General features: G+C 34.8%; 2 protein-coding genes across 2 annotated transcripts in view; one reads left to right on the top strand and one right to left on the bottom strand.

Annotated features, from left to right (window-relative positions):
• LOC138332601 (uncharacterized) overlaps window positions 1-25,258 on the top strand; it is a 338,301-nt gene that overhangs the window by 248,437 nt on the left and 64,606 nt on the right. The window lies entirely within an intron of this gene.
• LOC138332568 (glutathione hydrolase 1 proenzyme-like) lies at window positions 1,251-19,803 on the bottom strand. The gene is made up of 12 exons (XM_069280573.1): window positions 19,643-19,803; window positions 12,699-12,980; window positions 11,857-11,979; window positions 11,447-11,538; window positions 11,017-11,209; window positions 9,867-10,030; window positions 9,012-9,161; window positions 8,554-8,708; window positions 7,922-8,109; window positions 4,291-4,531; window positions 3,732-3,845; window positions 1,251-3,447 (listed from the first exon to the last, which is right to left on the bottom strand). The coding sequence occupies exons 1-12, from the start codon at window positions 19,675-19,677 to the stop codon at window positions 3,298-3,300; spliced, it is 1,887 nt and encodes a 628-aa protein (XP_069136674.1). The 5' UTR covers window positions 19,678-19,803; the 3' UTR covers window positions 1,251-3,297.

Consider the following 25,258-nt stretch of genomic DNA (forward strand, 5'->3'; position numbering starts at 1 on the left):
CGACTTTTTACCTTTAGATATTTGCCCATACCAAAATTAATACTTATAATCCAATATCTGTGTTGAAATTCATTGTTTAGATAATACATGTAACATTTCACAACATGCAACAAAACCTTAACCTGGTAATTTTGACCCATTGGGCATCTTGAAGGTATCAAAATTCAGCATTTTCTTCCTTAAAATGGTTGTTCCTACCCATCACAACACTTAATAATACTATGCTAATGTAGAAATCAATGTCAGATGTTACAGATAACTAACCTCCCCCTCCTCGGGAGGCTAGTTAAAAGTTGAAATATATTCATATCATTCATAAAAATATCACTTCCGACGTTTTGCCAATATTTATTCCTAAGTTTTGGATATTAACCTTATATATCTTATTTCATCTGGGATATGAAACCATATCAAAAGTGAACAACCAACAAAATCTTTTCGATATTTTGAAAACATATGTTATGGCTTTACGTGACTCTGTATGTTTTGTTATTTGTTTTCAAATCAATACCATGTGGCATTCACACTTCGGGTATGGTGAAAATATGATACAACGATTCCAGATTGAAATGAATAGTCAATACATTTAAAATACATTTATACATTGTTTGTATACTATTAACAAGAGGATATACTATGTCCTCATAGTACACAACGTATTATTAAAGTATGCCTATATATACGTATCAAAATATACCATTACAGTAAACTGACATTGAGAAAACACCTTGATATAATTAGGAGCATCCCATACATTTAGGACATTCAAATAATTAAATTTTCGACAATCATCCTAAGATTTTATCAAACACATGAATTTCTGATGTATGCAAAACCTTTTTATATTCGGAATTTCCATCGTTTTGAAGTTCGGTATAAACGAAGGGAAGAATTCATGATAAGTCATGAAATAGGAATATACATTTTCTTTGCAAAGTTTGATCGTTTTTGTGAACCGCAAGATGTCGACAAAGATGAAAAGTCACATTTGAACATTTGTACACTCGATTGTTCAATATAAATATTACTTATTATGTTCTTAAACTTTGTCTGACTTAGAATTAACGGTTACCTAATTAATTACAGAAAAATTGAGTAGAGGTATTTGATTTCCCATTCTAATAAAATAAAAAGACAAAAGCATGCTGTTAAGGAATTTCAACGAGCAATGTGGATGAAATATGTAACCTTCAACAAAATTAATTCTTTGTCTGACTTCACAGAACAATGAAATATAGAAAATACAACACACAAAATTTTTTAGATTATGTTTATTAGATATTCAAAGTGTAAGAATCCTCGTACTATTTCATGTTAGTTAATCGTTCATGTATTACTTAGTACATCTTTATAGAACATGCAATAGATACCATAATGTTAATCGTGATTAGTAAGCACATAAGTGATACGCTCTGATTGTTGTAGTGAATTGGTTAAATTTTTCTCCAATTATCAATAATCATGGTTGTAGAGGTACCGCAAAATTCAAAATAAATTTCTTAAAATCTCTCTTTGGGGCATTAGATTTCATAGAGAGGTGAATTTTTCGGAGTCTTCTGATTAGGTATTAATGTTGCATCAGTTTCAACTGTTTAATGTGTGGGTAGTGCAATACATGTAGATATTAAATATGTAAATAAAATTGTGGAATTATTTTTAGTCTGTTCCTGACAGGGGAGATGATCAAGAAAGGAATTTTATTAAAATTTTGGTTAAATTTTAGTGCGGTATTCAACGAAAGATCGAACCCCCCACATTAAAGTTTGGCAAGATGGTACTTCTTTACCAATTTTTATTCACAGTTGTGCGAGATGACTCTCTTCATAAGCAATGAATGACCGGACTTGAAAACTTGAAAACTTGGCAATTAACCCGGACAGTGGCAAACATTAACAATTTCGTATGCGGAAAATCATTTTGGTTCTGCGGTCTCTACACATTACAGATGATCCTTGAAGGAAACAACTTCGGTTCATATCATTACTCTTATCGTAAATGGTGCTAAAATTTGTATCTTTTGTAAATCCTTGAACTGTCAATTTTATATGGATTTTAGATATTCGAGATATTCGATGACCTTACACACATTTCCATAGATTTATGATTTACGAAATGGAGGTAGCTGTTTTGGTCTCTTTATAACGTCATTGGTTTGGCCATTTTATCATGACACTAAAGATTTTTTCCGCTTAAGCTAAAGGAATACTTCCACGACATTATATCAATGACATTTACAAAACTATTACGTGTACGAAGACATCGGATTATGTCTTAAATATTTATAAACATAAAGCTGTTCTGTCAGATTTGCGTGTTGAAGTCTAAATCAGCCATTCATATTAATGAAAAGGATTTGTTTACAAGCGGAAAATCGAAAACTACCTAAAATTAATTTAATTAAGTTTCATTATAATGCTAGAAGCTGACATACAATCTAAGACACACGTGTACAAAATAGAAAAAGGGCAAAACACACGGAATACCTGCAAATAATTATGCAAAATATATGTAAATCGTTTTAAACGTGTTCGAAGTGTATATGCTTCATACGTACGAGTATTAGTAGACAATGAAAACATTCTAGGACGAGGGTCGTCGAATCACCGAGTTGACAATTGAAGAGCTTTATCAATATATGAGTTCATAGAAAGGCCTGTGAGTAGGACATTTGGAATTTCTTTGGTGACTTTTTATGTATATTGTAAGAAATTCCAGTGCTAAAAACCACTTTCACTCTACAATATTATCGTGAAAATCCTAGAAAGAATGCAAGCAACTACATATGTATATGGGTCTAATTTCTTTTTTTACGATTTTATTACATCGGAGCAAACTTGAAATATCCTATACATAGTTTTTTGTATAAATTTACAAAATCCGAAACAGACATTGTACCGAGTTTTTTGTCTTGACACGGACTTGCTCATCTCTTTGTCATCCATAACGCATTACACAATTTGATTTTTTTTTAAATAGCTATTTGATTATCATCCTGCATTCATGGAAAACATAAATATATTTGAAATATTTAGCCTAGAATGTTGAAAAATAATGTTTCTATAAAGCATTAATAAAACTCCATATCAAAATTAAATCACTGATACACGAAGGTTGAAAAACAGCACAAGAAAACATGAAAATAAGTAGGATGATTTTCAGATTATATAAAAGAGTGAACAAATAGGTAAAAAAAAAGATATTTAGAAAATATATTTTTAGACTTGATATGAATCATGAATGTGTCAGTCTGGTACTTTCAATTTTCTTATTTTCACACATTTCAAAAATATATTTTTATTAAAATCCATCAGGAGCAGCATTTTTGCGATAATCACTGCAGCCGGATATACTTTTGTACGAGTTCTTTAATACACCTTGAACTATGCATCCGGCGGAATCCCTCATTGTCATGTTGTGTCCTTTTTGACGAAGACCGGCCAAAATATCCTGCAACGGAGGAAAATGATTATCAATATATTCGACAACACAATCTAGAATTGCAATTAAACAAAGCCAAAAACAACAACAAAATGACATTCGTGGTTTGGAAAAGTTTCGGATGACGAAGGGATAGCTTAGCAGGAAAAAGGGAGGAAGATTTGAAGTAGGACCTGGCAAACAACCGGGGATCTCTCAAAAGAGAAACGTTTGTTTAAGCTTTCATTAATTGTTGAATATTATAAGCCGCATCATAAAAATGTCAGGAAACAAACGGTTAAGCAAAATCTTACCTCATCAAACCCGATCTCCACAGCGATCTCTTTCGGTAATAGCTGGTGATGTAACCTTCTGTGGTCTATAGCTTCCTTCATTGACATTCCGAACCAAAGCGTCTGCATTGTGGTCTGGAACGGACAAAGTACAGAAGTGTAGTCAGTTATACATACGATCCAGTTACTGTATAGGCATTTATTTAAGTGGTAGTGTTATTTCATCGCTTTTCGATTAATGCTACTGCTCTAGTTGCATTTTTTGTATGTTGATGCGAATAGTTGATTGCGCCAAAATAGATACACAGCATTTATTGAAGAAACTTTATTGTACTATAAACACATTTTAAATATTAGTTTCTCACATTACATCACTTGTAGCAGTAAAACAATCTACCTCTCAAATATAAAATAATAATAAAATTTTATGTAATTCAATGCTTGACAGAATGTTGTCCTAATTTATTCATTCCAATATTGACTGGCGCAAGTGACATGATTGTTGGTTATAAATGAGTTATCAAAATGTTGTTTTTGTTGATTTTTTACAATTACTATACATTCTTATTAATTGACTTACTAGTGCAGTGGATGTTGTGATTTTGGTACCCCCTGCAGCGCCGATGACGAGCTTGACGTCACCATTACTGTCGGTGATAATACTCGGACACATGGACGATAGAGGGCGCTTGTATGGTTTGATGAAGTTTGCTGGGGACGCCGGTACACCAAAATAATTAACCGTGTTCGGTGTAGAAAAATCATCCATCTCATCATTGAACACGATGCCCGTTCTGCTGCCTACTTCTTTTGAACCAAAACTTGCAAAAGATATAAACATGTATTTCTTATTTAATACACATAATGATTTATTTTCAATATTTTTGTGATGATGTTTCTTTTTTGTTTCGAAAACATTATTCAGATATTGTGATCATTTTAAATTGACTACAGACATAAAAGAGTTATCTCCCTTCCTTCCATTCACCCCACTGAACAGATAGATTGTTCTTATTCAGTATGAATCACAAAATGACTAAAGTTTTTTTTAAACATCTTCAAGTGTTTTTGTCGGTTTGAAGAATTTTTGTGTCATGAATATTAAGTACAGTGATATTGGTTATCCTGTTAACAACCAATGTCATTTAAGGATGACCTCCCATATATGCAGGGTGTTGTGTGTGTGTGAATTGGTTTAGTATGAAGGCAGTGTCGTTATCTGTGTCACAGCTCATGAAGCACTTTAATTTGTGCTACCTAATTACTTAGTAGCGTTTTTTGTTTGAAATACGATCGTAATATCCATTATAGAGAAACGTGAATTAATATTAACAGAAATAAACATAACAAAAAAATCAGCACAATCTGCCACTTAAACAAAAATATTTTCATTGAACTTCAATGATGTAGGCCTAAAACTAAACACAAAAATAAAATAGAATCATTAACGGTTGCATATATATGAGCTGTCCTTACAATTTGAATGTTTAATCATCGAATTTTATATGAACCTGCCTACTTTCTTTAAAGGCCTACTTCCTTTCCGAAACGGCTTTTAATTTTTAAAATGAGAATGTAAACAAGATCGATAATTTTGTAGTCTCAAGATTTATTAACCTACCGTTAATACTTCATGTATTATCAACTTCTGAACAATTTGATTGATATAAATAAAATGTTAATTTTCATAACGCTTCTTATATTATGTTCCCGTCGTCGTCCTAAATACCGCGCGGTAGCCGACTATCAGTGCGTCAGACGGCAAAACAGAGAAATTAATCTTCACTGTTATCATATATTACTTAGGAAATCTTGCATATGTTTGGTATTGTAACCTCATCTTAGGTCATCGATATATATTTTCTTAACCTATTAATGTTTTAAAGGAACCTTTATGTTTTGCTCCTGTTAAGTAAGGGCCTTTAAAGGAGGGCTGTCACTTTGGGCCTTTTACGGTCCACTCAGTGTAAGTAAAATAGTTTGTATGAAGATGTCATAGGACCAGCTACTTATTGTATGCTATTCAGAATATTCTGGGCTCATGGTAATGTCAGAAATACCGCTCCTTTATTACTTAACATTGCCAAACAATCAACAGGAATATTTCAATATTGTAGTATGCCAGACTTACCATAGGGGTTCAATGCTGTAATTTTTGAATTATTGAATTACTTACTATATGTTGGCAATACTTACTATATATTGAATGTATTTACTATATATGCTCATTGATAGTACTTACCATATATTGATATTGCTTACTATATATTTATGGTATTTACTATACATATATTGATGGTACTTACTATATATTGATAGTACTTTCTATATATTGATAGTACTTACTATATATTGATAGTACTTACTATACATATATTGATTGTATTTACTATATATTGATATTGCTTACTATATATTTATAGTACTTACTATATATTGATGGTACTTACTATATATTGATAGTACTTTCTATATATTGATAGTACTTTCTATATATTGATAGTACTTACTATATATTGATAGTACTTACTATACATATATTGATTGTATTTACTATATATTGATATTGCTTACTATATATTTATAGTACTTACTATATATTGATGGTATCAACTATTTATTGGTGGTATTAACTATATAGGGATTGGATTTCGCATTTATGTTAACCATGCTTGTATGGTGCAATTCCTCTAAGAATATATTCTATGGGGCGCGTTAGCGCCCCATATTTTGAATATAGTCTTAGAGGATTAACGCGCCCCATATTGAATATATTCTTAGAGGAATTGCTCCATACAAGCATGGTTAACATAAAAGCGAAATCCAATCCCTATATTTACACTCACATGATTTTTTAATTTATATTTTATGCAATAAAATCGTCATTTGAATGTGACGTAATTACTTAAAGGGGCAATTCAGTCTAAGAGAACATTAAAATTTGTACATATATCGGAAAAAACAAGTTCTAATGGAAATTAGATCAGTCGGTTTTACTGTGATATGCCTGAAAAGCCCATGGTTGTGACATGTGTGTAGATGTTCAAACTAGCTCGATTTCCGCCATTACACATTGTGGTCGAACTTCTTGTATGCCGAACCCTATCCCTTGTGTTATATGTTTCATAAGAAATGTAGAACAATACATTTATGCCATATTTTGCTTCTTGGTTATGTAAAGAATTAGCCTGAGTGAATTGTCCCTTTAATAAAAGTCGGTCAAAAGTGGGAGGAGCTTACTCAATTGAACAGCGAATGATGACTCTTCACATATGGTAAAATTATTCATCCACGACGACAAAAAAGTTCAATATTTTAGTGTAAAATAAACATGACAAACAAAGTAAATTTCAGAGATGATTTTATTTAATCACATCAGAACTAAATGTATATTCAATTTTGCTAAAAGTTAATATATAGCGTAATAACATAAAGAATTTTTACTCGGCCACATGTGTGAACTCGGTGACCGTTAATTGTGCAGCGAGGCGAAGCTGACGCACGCTTACACACTGGAGTTTGCCGAAGTTGTCAAAACACCGATGTTCAAGTAGCTCAATGTGTTTGAGATGTCGTCTCACTTGATCAGAAGGTCTCACGCCCGTCCATCCCAAAGCCCCGATCGTGGGACGAACACAGACACAGAGGTAATGTTTACATTTGACACCCATCATTTTTAACAAAAATGAAAGCACTGCACGTCGCCACGGTCGGATATTTTGTCGTTTCTTTATACAATTATTAATTTAAAAAATGTTTGTGTCATTTATAAATATAAAACATGTATATATTGTTTACATTTTTCCAAAATTCTATGAAGAACAACAACGGCCGATAACCTAGGCCCATTGAGAGTACTTACCATATATTGATATTGCTTACTATATATTGATGGTATTTACTATACATATATTGATGGTACTTACTATATATTGATAGTACTTACTATATATTGATATTGCTTACTATATATTGATAGTACTTACCATATATTGATAGTGCTTACTATATATTGATAGTACTTACCATATATTGATAGTGTTTACTATATATTGATAGTACTTACCATATATTGATGGTACTTACCATATATTGATATTGCTTACTATATATCGATAGTGCTTACTACAGTATATATTGATAGTACTTGCTATATGTTGATTGTACTTACTATATGTTGATTGTACATACTATATATTGATTGTACTTACTATATATTTATAGTACTTGTGATTGACACGGCGTCCCCGTTCGGGGTGAGGACAGACAGATGAGAGGTACCCGCGTCGTTGTTCATATAGAAGGTAGGACCATAGAAGGCTGTGTCGTGTGTCTGGTCGTCCGTTATCTGTTGTCGTATACTCTCACTATACTCAGCAGACGTCATGTTACGGATTAACTAGGAGTAAGGCATAGACTTAATGTATGATTACATTTTACTCAGCTTCAACATGAATGACATGATGTGGGGATCGTTAAGTTGCCTAGAATATCGAAAAACCTATCAAAATAATTTTGGTACACAAGTTTGTACCAGACAATTAGCTTTGGAGTATACTTTTTACAATTTTCGAAAATACAATTATTATATAATGCTTGTTTTTAGGACTTAAATCTCACATCATTAAATTTTCCAAAAATGATAATGCCGATTCCATGAAGTCATGAAATGGTGCAAGACCTAAACAATTCAAAATGTCTGAACACTATTTTCGCTATGACACATAAACTTGTACGACAGCATTTCTAAGATGAAAACAAAACTTTGTTATGAATATTTTCCATAATAGCCTGGAAATGTAGACAACATAAGTGTTAGGTCTGTGTTAGGTCTGGGAACTACCTCATCGAGTTCCATTTTGAAAGTAGCATCCTCGACGTCCGAATCGCCGATGTGTGTCCTTTTGCCATAGGCAAACTTGAACGCCTCTACTATCCTGTGCCATGTAAGTATGCTTTTCTCACGTGTCGATAAACTGTCGTCATCGAAGTTGTATCCTTTAATAAAAAATAATCTTAGGACATTTGATCTTGGACTTTAGAATTTTACAAAAAGCTTTCTAAGGTATATTTTATTCATATATTGAGTTGATAGGAAACATGGTCATACGATTTTCTTTCTTTTTAAAAATCAATTAAATTGAAACATGAAGCATTATCAAGGGTACCGTTACTATTCTATTATATAATTACTTCAATACCACATCCAAACATCGTTAATTCATGAATTCAAAGATTTACGATATGACGTAACTGTGACATAAAATCAGTAGAAATAAGCGACTTGAATCATGTCCTTACCATCCAGAATACCAAGAATGAACTCATATACAGCTCCGCTAGAGGGCGGTGGTGGGGAGTGGACCGTGTATCTGTCATGTATATTAATTTCGAGGGGATCCTTTACAGCTGCCGTGTACATTCGAAGATCCTCTTCTGTTATTATACCACCTACACACAAATTTTAGAGATTTTGTACTTCATTATCCCTTCATTAACTCAATAATAACCACCTACTATGAATATAGAAATTTAAGTTTTAAGTATTGTCCATGTGTATAAACATTCTGATCATTTCTACGAAGGGAAGTAACTCTGCTGGATCAGAATGCTTTATATAACATGATCTTTTTCCACATCGTGACATTTCACAGGTGTCAATGTATTGGTTGAGTTACAAATACAAGTTTAACAATACCTTTATTAAAGTTATTACTTTTAAAACTTAATGTTAGTGTTGTGTCGTATAACAGAAAACATCAATGTTTTCATCGTCCGTTTGCGTTTGATGCACTGACTAAACGGAGACATGGGAAACTATTCATACAAGCGAAGCCATCATTATCAACAAACTTGGTAATGATAAATGGAGAACATACAAACGTTGTTATAAATCAGCCTACAGCATACAGGCGCATCAGTATTCATCATTGATAACTTATGACGGGTATTTACAGAGTGTATTTAAATGTTATCTTGGTCCGTCATCCTTACTTACAACAGTTCCGCTGCTTGTAAAACAGCAAAACTTTAGAAAATGTTATATTGATATTTTAAAAAAAACCATACATCTCCTTTTCACTTATCAATGTTACCTGGCTTAATGTTATACTTGATAGGTTACCAGTAATTGTTACCTATGTAGTTATGCTTTACCTGCTTCCTGAACGTCCTTCGCAATGTCTGCCGTTAGGCTTCCATTGTAGAATGCATCCGGCCCCTCGTTTGCAATTGCTTCCAGTGTGTTTGCTAGTTTGGGCAGATACATTATCTCCCCTTCTTTAAGGAGCTCTCCTGTCTGTGGATTCGTCACCATTGCTCTATCAAACAATATTTCAATACAGGATGTTAAAAACTTCTGAGATATTTTAAATTTCCTGTTTGTATTTTTACTTTTTAATGCATAAAAAGCTATCAAAAATCAAGATTTATCAAGAAAAATAAATCTTATCAAAGTGAACATACACAAAATGGACTCAAAGCGATGAACAAAAGAAATTAACACAATACGAAATTAGCATTATTTATAGATCTATGAACACTGAATATGTGGGTTTTTTTTAAGTGACAAATACATGTATGTATTGTATATTCAAAAATGAGAGTCAATTTGAATAAACCTGTGGTTTAACACGGCCACACATAAATAAGCGTGTCTTCCCTGAAATTCACAATATAATCTTATCTGACCTAAATATGAAGGCACAAAGAAGTAAGTTAACCCGAGTCGTGTTGGCAGTAATGAATGTCGGCTTCTGTCACTCACTGACGGACATGGACAACAGCAACGGTCTGACAGTTAAAAGGATTCAAACTATACGGACAAGTTATGTATCGAAATCTAAATTGAAACCATCATCTTCGTATTATCATCTTCTTATGTACACACCTAATTAAAAAATATTAATTGAGCATGTACATCACTTATTGATATTGCAATGCATTGTCAGGCTATGTGCCATTTATACATGTATGTCTATATAATGTATAGTGACCTTCTGTTACATACTTGTATGTCTGAGAATGGAATAAAATCTGAAATATAATGTGTTTGTTTACGCGTCTGGTGGATGGGCCTTATTTGAATATGATCTGATCTCAGATTCACAGGTTAAGCCTTCGCCATAACAGATTTGTCTTATTCAACTTCGGATCGAATGCGTCCATTCTCGTACTTGTTTAGGAGTTTCTGATAAAAATATATTTATATCTTATCCTTATATAATCGATATCAATGTTAGATTGATATTGTGTTATTATTCGGTATTCGTTATACACTATCATACTTGATATTATTGTTACTAACTTGAGGTTTGGATGCGCTGCGTAGTAACGTTCTTGTGCTGTGATATGGAACCCCAGACTGGTCCCTATAACGAAGCCGTTTCTACAAAGATCAATTGTCGGCTGGAAAAGTTCAGCCCAAGGTAAATTTCCCGCCAAGTTCCATGCTTCCCAAAATCCTTTGATTTCTCCAGGAATAGCTACACTTAAACCACCTGTAATAGAATAGTTACAATATGCATTGAAAGATATCTAATTACTTTACAGTCATAAATTAGTGAGTATTCTTTATATTCAAATGTTTCAATTTATCTATTAACACAATTCATTTGGATATGTTACAAAAGAGATGAATTCAGTGAAAAGAATTTCATTGTAATAAGCAATGATGTAACAATTGCATTATGTGTAAGTATGAATATCATTTCTCATATCGCGTCTGACATACACACCTTCCTGTGACGATATACCCACAAACATGGTGGAATTAGAAGCTCCGGGGGCCATCTCACGGGCCATTATCGCATATGATTTTCTTGCACTCCTGTAAAATTCAGTAAAATCACATTTTGCATAGTATAAATGGTTACCTATATTTGTTTCAAAAGCAACCGAGATAGACAGACTTGGAGTGAAAAGTGCATTTTCAAAATATGTTTGCATTATATATTCAAATTCGACCACAACTCCTTCAGGGATAATGGGAAAAAAATGTGATATCACATGATTGGGTTTTCATTATTCTTAATGAGCATAAAAGAAAAAATATAAAATCTACAAAATTGAAATGCATGACGACAATAACGACGAAAGTGCATTATATAAGCTGGTTTGTAACAAACTATCGTTCGAGACAACTCACCTGTCATACACTGTCATGAAGTGACCGCCTCCTATTCCACAGTTGTGCAAGTTGTGTACGCATGCACAGAGCATTGCAGCAATAGCTGTGTCTACTGCAGTACCACCACGGGCCATGATATCACTGTAACGAAAAGAAGTTGATATATGTGTGGTTTCTTTTGTTTATTCGTTCAGTAGATGACTCAATATAAGCTTAGAACCAAAATCAACAACTTCCAATATCTTGGTACCAGAACCATAGTATACAGGAGACACAAAACCAAGGGATAAAAGAATTGATAAATAGATTTGACGAGATGAATAAATTATGTCACTTGATAATCAACCTAATGGTAAGATAGTGTTACCTATAGAGAAACTGAAGTGAATCTAGGATAAATAACTCTTGTTTTATCCTTACATTTTCATGGTGTACGGTGTAGTAGTTGTATTCAATTGTAATCAATTTGGGAGAAAACATAATATTTTGTCAATAAGCGATACGGACACGAACTATTAAGTTTGGTGAATACTATTGTTACATTGGTGTTGCCTCTCCTTGCGATAACGGAAACCTACTGTCCACTATATCGTGCTAACTCATTGATTATAACAGAGAGGAGTAGGACATCCAAGCTAGTCATCTTACAATAACGTAGGGAGGACAAGACAGACGATATCAAATAACTTGATCCTTAAAATAGAGACGTAACCACAATTGTTATGGTCACATATGTTCTTGTCTGACGTAAAAGTTATTCATTCTTAACGATACCAAGCCCAATTACAAACTATGCCTTACTATTTCTGAAAAAAGCACTTGCAGAAATATAAATAGATTATACTTCATGAACAACTTACGTTCCAATCGTAGAACACTGAGTGGCATCGGCGGCCACCGATCCGTATCGATATGTTCCGTCAACCGACAAGGTGGGCGTGTCCATTGTAGTGGTGGGCGGGGCTTGCGTTGGTGTACGTGTCGGGGAGGGTGTGGCCCGAGATGCCGCGTCAGTTGATGGACAGTCCCTGTCAAGGTCCTGGATCATGTTGTAGATTCCAATTCCCAGGCCAAGTCCTAAACAGACCATGGCCACTAGGAGGACCAATGTGGCTATAACCAGGGCTCGTCCGGACGACATGCTGTGGGCAGAGATAGATATTTTACTATGATACACTACCACCTTTCTTTTGCGATTCGACTACTTTATTTATCAATTTTCATGTCAACATAGAAACGCATAGATAAACTTTAAAAAAGTAAGGACACACTAATTAAGTCAATTAGTTCTTAATTCGTGGAGAAACTTTTTCATAAAAGGTAGAACATTTAGAATTGCTGGTCCAATTGCAATTATGGTCGTCGAAGGCGACTAAATTCGGGATGTTATAGTTCACTATTGTTATAGTTTTCGGCCAAGTGAGGAAGACTCTGCCTGTACATAATATACAACTGGTTGATGTGGTTTGTTTTTGGCTTGTCCATTTTAAAGTGTCATCCAACTGAATCATCCTACCAAAGACTGGTAGGATGATTCAGTTGGATGACACTTTAAAATGGACAAGCCTATTCAACCAATTAGCCAAGGTATTATACATCAAGCTTTCAATGCAATATTGGCCGTTTAACCTCTGATTATTGTAAAGGAAACAAGACCGTTTAATCAACTACCCTTAAATATCTCCTTTACTATAAATATATCTAGTTTCTGGACTTCGCGTTTTTTTTTTATTTCGTTAATTTCGCGGAATCATCTAAATTCGCGATTTGATGCTTTGCAAAATTTATCAAAATGATGGTGTTACGTACATAACAGTCTGTCGTATGAATGACGCTTTAAAGACTACAAAGACAATTTGCGAAAATAAGCCACCGCAAATAAATTCCAAACAGTAAATCACGAAAATCTGAACCCACGAAATTTATCAACTACACAGTATACCACATTATATATATGTTTATGATTATTCAATTTATCATTAAAATTTAAAGATTGAACACTAACACGAGTACGAGTTTACAAAGATTTAACCATCGTTTGCATGACTCGCTTTCTTTCAGATAAGACAATGATCATTTTTAAACTCCTACACCTTAAAATTTGAAGATTGGGAAACCACTCAATCTTTAAAAAGACTTTTTTGTTTAAATGTCCTTCAGCTAGAGGGCGCATTCAACACAGAACGTATTTAGATTGGCTTATATTTTAATGTAGGTTTGTTGTATTGAATAACTCACAACCGGTTTATAAAACACGGTACATTCAATGCTATTTTAGACACGTGACTGTAACATAAATATATGTCACCCGTTTGTATACGTGGCAGACTTGGCCTGCTTTTGTTACTTTATGTAAAATAATTCCTGTTTCGTAAAATATAAAAGGAAAAAACCCAACTGTACTAGATTGACGCACATTTATCATGTAACTTTGAAATTAATGATACTTCGACCTGAGTGGAATATAATACCAATCCTAAACACTCTGATAATATTGATATGTATATTTTAATCATTTTCTCGATTTTTTTATCACTTCCCATTGTAATACTTGTTGTTTGATTGTAGATATATTTATTGGCTTAGTTGTTTTTCTGTAAATATCTCATTGACAAAGGAAGTATTTCTTGGCTAGAAAACATTACACTATCGACATAATCGCTGTGTATTGATTTGCTAAATATTCAATATTAAAATATACACTAAATTGTCTCTTCTTAAAAATAAGATAAAAAAATTACTAGAATGCATGATTAAATATTACAATCTGTATTTCATTTCATGGATTTTCAAAAAAATAACCCGACATTGCACGTTTTATATGTGTGTTTTACTTGAAAATGCTGTTTAATATTTGATTTATCTTTGAAAGTCCGATGAAAGAATTGCGACCACAAAGCCGCCTTGGCATTCCAGTATACGTTGTCCCATTTTCGTGTTGGGAGATGAATTGAATTTAAGATTTTCCCTTGCCAATGTAGCTTTGTAAACACGGTACAATAAACGAAGTGTACCATTCAATGTCACCCACTGTCCCCCACACAGTAGGTACATTTGAAACACGATAGCATTGGCATTGTATCAAAAATCTAATCTCAAGTCTTTTTCATACCAGCAAACATTAGCATGATGTAAAACGTCGACAATATCTATTCCGTTGGCGATATTCTAAGTCTATTAAACAAAACGGACAAAATGTTCTAATATGTTCATGTATTAGGGTATTTTTATTGTTATTTCTGTATTTAAGAGATCATATAAAATATTCAGTTTGCATCGAAACTTGTGAAAGCGTGCCAATCATTATTAAATGATGAAACGGTTGCCCAAGAGAAGAAATCAAACAGGTAGCGGTTACAATTCGAAATGCAAATTACCATGACCTAGTTCCGGTACGATACATGACAAAACATATTCCAATAAAAAAATTGAAATTCCAGCTACAAGCATTACAATCTATCCTGGGAATATGAAAAAGAATAAGAAGATGTCAATTTGCATCACATCACTATCCCGTCTTTATGCGTCATCATTGATGACGTCATTGGCAATGTCCACACTTATATATATGTTGATTCGACATGGTTGTTAAGCGTGTAAGAGTTGTCCTATATCCCCGACTTTATTAAATTGTGTAAGACAGACTATTTTTGTCTCTATCACGCTCGAGGTCGGTGAATACTTTTTAATTATAATAAAATGAGGGAAAGCCGTTCTTTACAACATGACCTTACAGCAGGCATTTATTTGAGCCCCATTTATGAGTGATTCGAATCTTGTCTACGAATTTGACATCTTCGTCCTTGAATAAATATAAAAGAACCAAAATGAGCTTGGGTATTTAAATGTGTTTAAGGCGTGTTTTTCAGTGTGTAGCATAAATAGTGCATTTCAGAAAGTTGTCGGTCTACAATTTGACACTTATCAGAACAAAACAACAGTATACGATATTGTACTTTTTGTAGTTTTTTAAGGTGTTTTAGGTGAACAATCTAAGTTAGGAAATGCGAGTTGTGAGTTGGGAAATGCGAGTTGCTAGTTGAGAAATGCAAGTTGTGAGTTGAAAAGTGCGAGTTGCGAGTTGAGAAATGCGAGTTGCTAGTAGGGAAACTGCTAGTTTGGATATGCTAGTTGCGAGTTGAGAAGTGCAAGTTGCAAGTTGGAAAATGCGTTGCGAGTTGCGAGTCGAGAAATGCGAGTTGAAAGCTGTATCCACTAGAGATGCACGGATGATAATGACTACAACGCTACAATATTCAGATATCGTAAGTTTGGATGCGACCGAAAGTTTTATGTTTCAGGCCACCGTGGACAAAACGTGGTGACCGCGAGACAACGTGAGACAACGCAGAAGGATATGAGAGGCAAACGTGAGCGGTCGTGATTACCGTGGATACCGTGCCAGATTTTTAAACTGTCAAAAAATTTGCCACGGCAGTCATGGTACAGATGGTGAACGCCACAGTACGTAATAAAACGGGAGTGACTTAACAAAACGTAACAGTGCGTTCGAGGCCGTAACAAGACTTCCAGACGGTCCGTGGTGGAACGGGCAGCAAGCACGTTACCCGGAATCTCACGGTGATTTCAAGTTTATGACGTTCTGTTGCGTTTTTTCCACGTTTTATCACGGTTGATGGAGATTGGCTGCACGTTTTGTGCCGGTTTGTTCAGGTTTATCAAGGTTTTGACGGTAAGCCAAGGTGGATGATAACCGTTTTGATGCGTTCTGTCAAGGCACATCACGGCTTGGAGCGGTTGAAATCCTGACGTGATACGGCGTGTTACGCCTTATTACGGTCTTACGTTGCAAGCAATATATGATTAAGTATCATTGTCTGGCCTGGTACATATTTGATACTTCATGGAATTATTTGTAGTAATAAATAAAAATATTCATTATCAAACACATTTAAACCTTCAAATCACACCAAAGCTATCATTGCAAAAGGCAGATTAAAATTGTATGGTCTATCACTTTCGCTCTTTTTGTCATAGTGAAAACTGTGTTAGTGTTATACATATTTTACTCCGTCTATCTGAGTTTTAAACTCTCTAATTTTATCAATTTTTATAAAGTTGCAGCACTGGAAGTATTTTAGATTATAAAAGTGAAAAATCTTTTTAACGTGTACACATTAAAAATAGGCACGTAAAATGCCGAATCATTCCGAACTCTTCCGAACATCGTCGCGACAACTTGAAGTAACACGAGAGTTGTTAAACCAAGAGAAAATGTCAAAAAAATTATAAACAAAACATGTGGTCTACCTCAGTAGACTGGATCTACAAAGAAAATAATGCTCGCACATTACGATATTTGATACACACAATATTTTACGGCAATGTATAAAGTGGATGTTTCAAATATTTCATTCTGTGGACATATACCAGCATGATTTGTTCATATTAGCCTGAAGGAAAACGTAAACAAACACATATGCGCTTACGCTATTTACCTGGCTCACGACGTGCAGGTCGTGTCGAACTTCAGTCACGTGATACGATTCCGAATTCGACAAAACCCGAAGTAACTGAACATGACGGTGATTGAAGGCTTTTTATTCAAAACCAGGAATATATGATCCCTTTATTTCGGCTCTTTTATAGGCCGACATATGCTTTTGGGGAGCTAAATCATCAAGTTACATGTCAATATTCAGATATCAAATGTTTAAGTGACATATCGTTACAGTGAAATCAACATACAATATAACTTTAAGTGAGAACCATTACAGAAAAAAATATTTGTGTAGAAACACTTGGCTCTAATAATTGTATATTTATACCAAATATAGTTAAAATTTTCTTTTCTTTTAGCATATTTTGTAATTAAAACCTGTTTGAAATGAGATTTTCGACAATAAATATTGTTTCATTTGCTCCAAAAAAGCCCGGTATCAGACTTTCATCCCTAGTAAGCCGTTGCGGACCGTGAAAAACGTATCGGAGCTTGATCAAACCGTGTAAAACGTAGAAGACCTCATCAGATCGTAACAGGCCTAGAGAGAACGTAGTGGTATCCTTGATAGACCGTGCTAAAGCCGTAGTGTACCTTTTATCTCCGGGAACAGCACTTTCCCCTATATCCACGGTCTACCACGTAATCCGTAAACGACCGTGGCAAAACTTCACAAGACCTAGATCAACTTGTAAACAGAGACAAAATAGCCAAAATTCCACAGCATACCACGTTTCGGGCAAATGGGGTCGCCGAGAACATAGTGTAAACCTAGCATTATCACATTAAAGATGCTCCACCGCCGACAAAGCATAAACGATACCCATCATTTGACAAATAATTGGTGTTTAGTCGGGTGTATATATGTCTAATTAACACAAAAATAATAAAAATGATTTATTTTGCTTTGGTGCATGTGCAATCAGTACTTTATTCCATATAGGAAATATAGGACAAAGTGCCAAATTTTTTTTTCGGGACACAATTAGTTACTTTAAATATTTAATCTTGAAATAAAATTAGAAGCTCAAATTTTTCAGTGTTGGTAATGGTGTAAAGTGAGAAACTTATCTAATTGACGAAAACTACTAAATCGACTGCACCTGTTTTTGATAGAGAAAAAAGTACCATTTGACACCGGTGGAACATCTTTAATATTTTTTTTAAATCAATCTCCTATTTTTCGTAACTTGAACTTTTCAACAAGCAACTCGCTATCCCCAACTCGCAACCCACATTTGTCAAGTTGTAGAAAGCACTTCTTAACTCTCAATTCGCATTTCCCAACTTGCAACTCGCATTTTCTGACTCGCAACTAGAGGAAAAAAACACTCTAAGAGTATACGTTTTATAATGCCATTCTTCCAGACACACACACGCACCTCAGACATGCATCATGCAGAATACGTGTACATGGGAGCCCGTCCTTAAAATGACTCTGGCCGCTGATAGGACGATAGTATAGTCAACCAACTATATATCCACACTACCGTACATAGTTATGTATTCGTATCCAATAATTATTCAGAAAATGTGTGTATACAGGTAATTGATTAATGATAATTAAGTTGGAATAACCCACAAACTAGCAAATGCCATCTTTAGAGTTGAGCAATTCAAAAAATACTTTGTCAAATAAAAAAGGAATCAGCCGGCTGTTAGAGGGTAATTCCCTCTCAGGCAACTGTAAACAATTATTTACTCAGAAAAAATGCTACCATAAAGTTTTCAATAGCTTTCCCCTCCCCACGGTAGACATCCTTAATCTGTTTACTATTCCGTGTTTCCTAAAATAGCCAAGACATAATGTGCCTTTTACTAATGACAATATCATACAGCCGTGCCTCGTTGTTTGCTAAATCTTTACACACTGTGTGGACACATAAGTGTGTGAATATCAGCCTACGTATGGAGATCATGGTTATCCATAGCCTAACACTAAATGTAAAACAAATCAAAACAATATTTGCATACCAGCAGTCGAATTTTATAACACATCGTTCGAATGGGTTGATTGTTAATACAATTGTAGATATGGATGTCAATATTGTTTTCATAGTAAAGTTTAAGATCGTTATGGCATCATTAATATGTAAAATGCAGATTTGACTGGGTTTTCCCCATTCATTAAATCTATCTCCGGTGTGTTAAACGCCTACAGGGACCTTTGTTATTTATGGTTAGTAATGAAACCACAGCTAAAACATGATAAATAAGATGATATGTTATGAATGCTCACCATGAAAACATATAGAAAGATGTGAAAGATGATATGCTAATTTGTCAAAAAGTTTGTATGAAATGTGGTACAAATGTTCAATTGTGTTTTACTTAGCCACTTACCTATCGCCAACTTTACCCTTCTCCAGATTGTACATAACGTAAATCGTGACAAGTGTAGCTCACGTCGACTTGTCTTGTGAATGCTACATCAATAGACGATACGATACCTAGTCGAAGGCTAGGTAGTCGAGCGTGACGCTCTACTCCAGATATACATTTATTAAAGATCTAGATAGACATTGTATGAACGGAAGTGTATAGTATAATCATTAGTTGCTTTTTGTATCGTCACTTGTGAATATCGAAGCGGGATGAATGAAAACAGGCATGGTGTACAGGTCGGTAAAACACCAAATATCGGCATTATTCGTAATTATTCGTAACTACAAATATGTTTTTGAAAATAATACATCGACTGTACAAGTGTCCTCGCAAGCAACTATACATCGCCAGTTCAAAACAATGCAAATGACTATACAATTTTAACTGACCATCCTACAACTTCAAAATATGATTAAGTAAAAGATATTGTGTCCATAAAGATGTATTTATGTGTTTTATATTATACACCTGTGATGATGCTAGAAATAGTGAAAGACAGACAGAATACCTTAAAATAGTGCAAAATATTAGGCGGGTGTCTCAATTCTTCGATGATGAACAGCAGATCAACTCACAAAAAGTGTCTCAAATGTTAATGCTGGTTAACCCTCAACATTTCATTAGTCACTGGTTGTTCAAATTTCTATCCATAACGCCGTTTATAACCGAAGATTACAACAAAAACGTATAGAATGAATAAAATTGGCAAAAATTATCCATGATCGATTGTTTCATTTGTCTTAGCAAGTGACCGAGTACCGCTATACAGACTCGCAACTAAGAAAATACACTTCCGTTCATACACTGTGTAGATATATGGGTTTGAAATCCAGTTATCTAAAATGTCAATGTATGTAAATCTATGAGAGGAATGGTCGGAATTTCGACAGGTCAAGTTCAGATGAATGAAACTGCCAACAGAAACTTTACTCTCATCTTGAGAGTTCTGCATAGCTATACTCGTATTATAGTCACAATGAATACAATCTAGTGAAGATGTATGTAAATCACAGGTAGGAACAAGGACGTATCCTTGGTATGTTTTAGTCGACCTGATTGTATTCCAATCGACATTGCATACTACCATTCGATATAACCTCAATGCTCACAATTAAACATAATTTTTCTTTTCTTAATTTATAAAAAAATAGATTTGATACGTCAATCTATTCAATATCATTACGTTAAAACCTTAAAGTAGCCGACAAAACGATAGAGTCTCTCGTACCTTCGCTAATTACGTGCATCTAGAGCTATAAATATTCGGTATTAAGGAGGCAGACTACCTCGAGAGTACTGTTGGTGGGTCTATGTGTGATTGCGCAAGATAATTGAAAGTTCTTAATACTGGTCCCCTGAAGCTGTTAAAACATCTAGGACATTTCAGTTTGTAAAATATAATAATAAAATGTAGTATATAGTCTCATGGATATTCCGTCTTTGCATATTAAAGAGTTTTCTGCTCTTACGGATAGTAATCGATTGTGACGTTATCATTTTATAAGTGCAAATAACGTCGTTTTCCAAGAAATGCCAATATCTCCAGGGGCTCAATGCAGTGCCCACACGTGGGGACCACAATATCAAAGCACCACAGGGAGAGATTTGAATACTATTTCGTTAGAAAGGGTCAATAAAAGATGAGTTGTACACCGCTCTACTAATCTGGACTTGTGCAAGGATGTGGATATCCCTAGCCTTGATGTACAAATTATCAGCACGTGTACAAAATATGGCATTATTAACATAGTGGTCAGCGTGCAGGCTGTCTTGAAAAGCGTGTTAGAACTTCTGTATGGTTGTATACCAAGTTATCCATGAAAACTTCATTAATAAATAAAATTCATATTTATCAATTAAATTTCATTTCAATTTCCAACAGGTCTTATGCCATACACGATTTTACAGGCTGGAAATATTACATTATTGTACTAGAGACTACCAATGGATTGTGTTACCACTAACTTTTGTGAACAGCAGCTTACAGAACTGCTTGAAAAACTGACGCCGAGTGATTGATTGGTTGTCATGCCCTTTTCTCTTCTCAGTCTAGGGAACAAATTACCAAACTTTCTCATGCATCTCAGTCTACCTCCAAAACCCATTAAGATATTAGTTATCTGTTTTTAAAATTCCTTTTAACCCAGAGGTTTGTTAAAAAGATAATGGTTCCCATATAACTAGTCACTGATAAATTAGTATATTTGCATATACAAATTTAATTAGATGCTTATCTATACGATTCATAAATAAATAAATCATCAATACACACTTCATAGCCTACTGCATATTAGAATCAGATATTAAGAATTCCTCATACATGCATAATAATTAAATGCATTATCATAACAACTATTTGTTATATATCACATATATGTATTTACGTTATATTGTGCTTAGATAAGACATTTTAAATAAAAGGTCAATCTTATTTAAATGCACAGCCTTATTTTCTAAATCAGTTGCGAAGGGGATGTGACAACATCGCATGAAAGTTCACGTTCTCATGGCATTTTTTTTAATCTTACCTGTAATTATATTAGTCATGCGCTATATGACGTATAACGTATATAAATGAAAAATATCAAAAGTTTTGTTATAGATAATAACTGATGTATAATGACACCGGATATAAATATCCTACAGTCTCCAGCTACATGTACTTACCTACGATATAAGACAGAAGGACTTATAAACACTTACTTGTTGATGAAGCACTAATCAGACGCAGGCTAGCACTATGTAGCAGGCTGCAGCTATAGTACATAGAAATCGCTGACTATGACCTAGGAGAGGAATTACGCTCACCTTTGACCCTGAGAAAGTAGCCGACATGTTTCCTTTGGTTGTGGCGCATATGGATAATCATTTAGGGTGATGGAAGGGACATGAAGTCAAGTTCGTGCTGCAGACGACAGTAGACCTAGACTACCTAGTGTTAGGCATTGGGAGTGAACGGGGTCAAAACTCCGCTTCAGGGGGGGAGAGGAAACACTTAGTTACTGATCACAAATCTTTTCATATGTACTTATGGCGCAGCACGTGTAAATAAACTAAGTAAATGTAATCATATGAATGTCACGTGTTCTGGTATCATTGCTAATGAAAGGGAAACGCACGTGTGGGTAGTTAATCTCAAAGACTCAAGTTTGGACTTGAATAACGAATAATGGCTTCAACATCATACTTATAATAAATATGCATCAACATTGTTTAAAAATATATTAATGTGGTTTTAGATAAACAAACATCACATGATTTTATTTGGAATCCACAAGCTGCACTTTCAAGCACGCTTGAATTTATCATGATATATGTCGGGGAAGCATCTTTTGAATAGTGTGGCGTTTAAAGTAAGGGTTTAAAATCTATTGCTTATTCAGACATTAGTCAGCTAAAACTGACCATAATCGCAGGCTCAAAATTCTGACTGATCGCCTGTTTATGGTCAGCTACCTACTGCTCTTGAAAAGCCGGGGATTGTAGTACAAATCTAGCGACAGCGATTATGGGACTTCTGTAGGTTTAATTGGGGTCAGAAAGGAATTGACAGTTAAAAGAAAACATTTGGCATTCACTTTAATACATGTCACATCCCAACTCATCACATAAATGATGCTATGTCCCTAGTTTTGGTCGAGACGTCCGAGAATCAATGTTTGGGTAGCCATCTTTGAAGACTGAAAGTTAATTTTAACACCCAATCAGACAGCTGGGATCGATTTCCGGTGAAATTCGACGATTCTAATTGGCTGTTAAAATTAACTTTTGGTCTTCAAAGATGGCTACCGAAACACTGATTCTTGGACGTCTCGAACATAACTAGGGACATAGCATCGTTAATGTGATGAATTGGGATGTGACATGTATTAAAGTGAGTGCCAAACGTTTTCCTTTAACTTTAAAGGCATATTTGACCCCAAACCAACATGCAGAATTCTCATAATCGCTGTCGCCAGATTTGTACTACAATCCCCGACTTTTTAAGAGCAGTAGGTAGCTGACCATAAACAGGCGATCAGTCAGAATTTTGAGCCTGCGATTATGGTCAGTTTTAGCGGACTAATTCAGACATTCACATGCACATCAGCCCTCAAGATCGATAAATACTCTAAAGCTCGAATATAAGACACGTCTAAAGCTTATTTTTGATAAATGCAAGCTATACGTATAGCTAATTTTATGTACTGACACATATAGAAGTAATTGTGTACAATTTAAGTAGGAGTTATTCCCCTTTGCTTGACTGTCCCTTATTTGGGGTACCGTATGACGTCACATTTTTGTAAAAGAATCTGATTGGCTAAGCCATCAGCCCTTCATCTAAGAACAATTTTCACGGGCGACATATTGGCATACATTTTGTGCAACATTTTATTGATAATAACTCAACAAATTGCCAAAAACCCACCCTTTGTATACCCGCCCAATTTTTTATTATTTTAGTTCCTCTTTGAGATTTTTTCATATTTTTTGGCCCTGTTCTATCGAACCCCCACCTTAATATCAATATTGAGATGTTCTAGATTATGTTATGTTTCATAATCCTTTTACACAATTTTATAAAACTGAATTATGTGACAATTTGTTTGCATCATATTTGTTTTATTACTTTGATATGAGTTTTATATAATTTTTATAATAAATATGTCACCTTATGGTGGCCATTTTCAATTCATTTAACTCTTTGTTTTCTGTATGTGGAGTGTGCATAAAGGCTTATCTTCAAGCTATATATCTATACTGAGCGCCGATGAAAACACAACACTGTTATAATATGCAAAATTAAATGGTAACACAAATTTTACAGAAAAATATCTTTATTTCATTACAAAAGTACACATTTCGAGAGTCGTTTCCTACCAGTGAGTTAGTCAAAGATTGCCTGTGAATGGGTATGAGACGTTTCAACGCTACCCCCCAAATATATTTTCACACTTTCAATATCTGATGTGGCCACCATTTGCCTCCACACAAGCACGACACCTACGTGGCATGGACCGAACCAGACGCTGAATTCTAACTGGCTGAATGTTCCTCCACTCCTCCTGAACGGCAATTTCAAGTTCACGTCGATTTTGCGGTTGTGGCTGACGTCGTTTCACTGCTTGACCTAACTGGTCCCACAAGTGTTCAATCGGACTTAGGTCAGGGGAGAAGGCAGGCCAGGGCAGTGTTTGAATGATCTGTTGATTAAGGAAGTCTGTGGTCAACCCTGCTGAGTGCGCACGAGCATTGTCTTGCTGCAGAATGTCGACGTCGGGTTGATTACAAAAGAACGGTACAACGGTAGTTTGTAGGACTTCGTCGATGTAACGCCGTGCCGTCAGATTACCGTCCACGATAGCAAGGGGCGTCCTGCGGTCGAAGGATATCCCTCCCCACACCATGACACTGCCCCCACCCCAACGGTCACATTCGCGGACGCACGAATCGACGTAACGCTCTCCCCATCGTCTCCACACGCGAATTCTAACGTCACTATCACGAAGATGGAAACTTGATTCATCCGTGAACAGTATGCGTCTCCATTGGCGCATGAGCCAACGTCGATGCCTCCGGGTCCATGTCAGA

This window comes from Argopecten irradians, chromosome 1, assembly GCF_041381155.1.
Source record: "Argopecten irradians isolate NY chromosome 1, Ai_NY, whole genome shotgun sequence".
NCBI classification, from domain to species: domain Eukaryota; kingdom Metazoa; phylum Mollusca; class Bivalvia; order Pectinida; family Pectinidae; genus Argopecten; species Argopecten irradians.

Bases quoted from the DNA above. Each gene is read 5' to 3' on its own strand.
- LOC138332568 (XM_069280573.1), bottom strand. From the start codon at position 19,677: ATGTACAATCTGGAGAAGGGTAAAGTTGGCGATAG. The intron at 10,031-11,016 runs GTTAGTAACAAT...ATTGTTTGATAG, and splicing joins GCAGCGCATCCAAACCTCAA to AGCAATGGTGACGAATCCAC. The intron at 9,162-9,866 runs GTAAAGCATAAC...ATTTGTGTGTAG, and splicing joins GAAGGACGTTCAGGAAGCAG to GTGGTATAATAACAGAAGAG.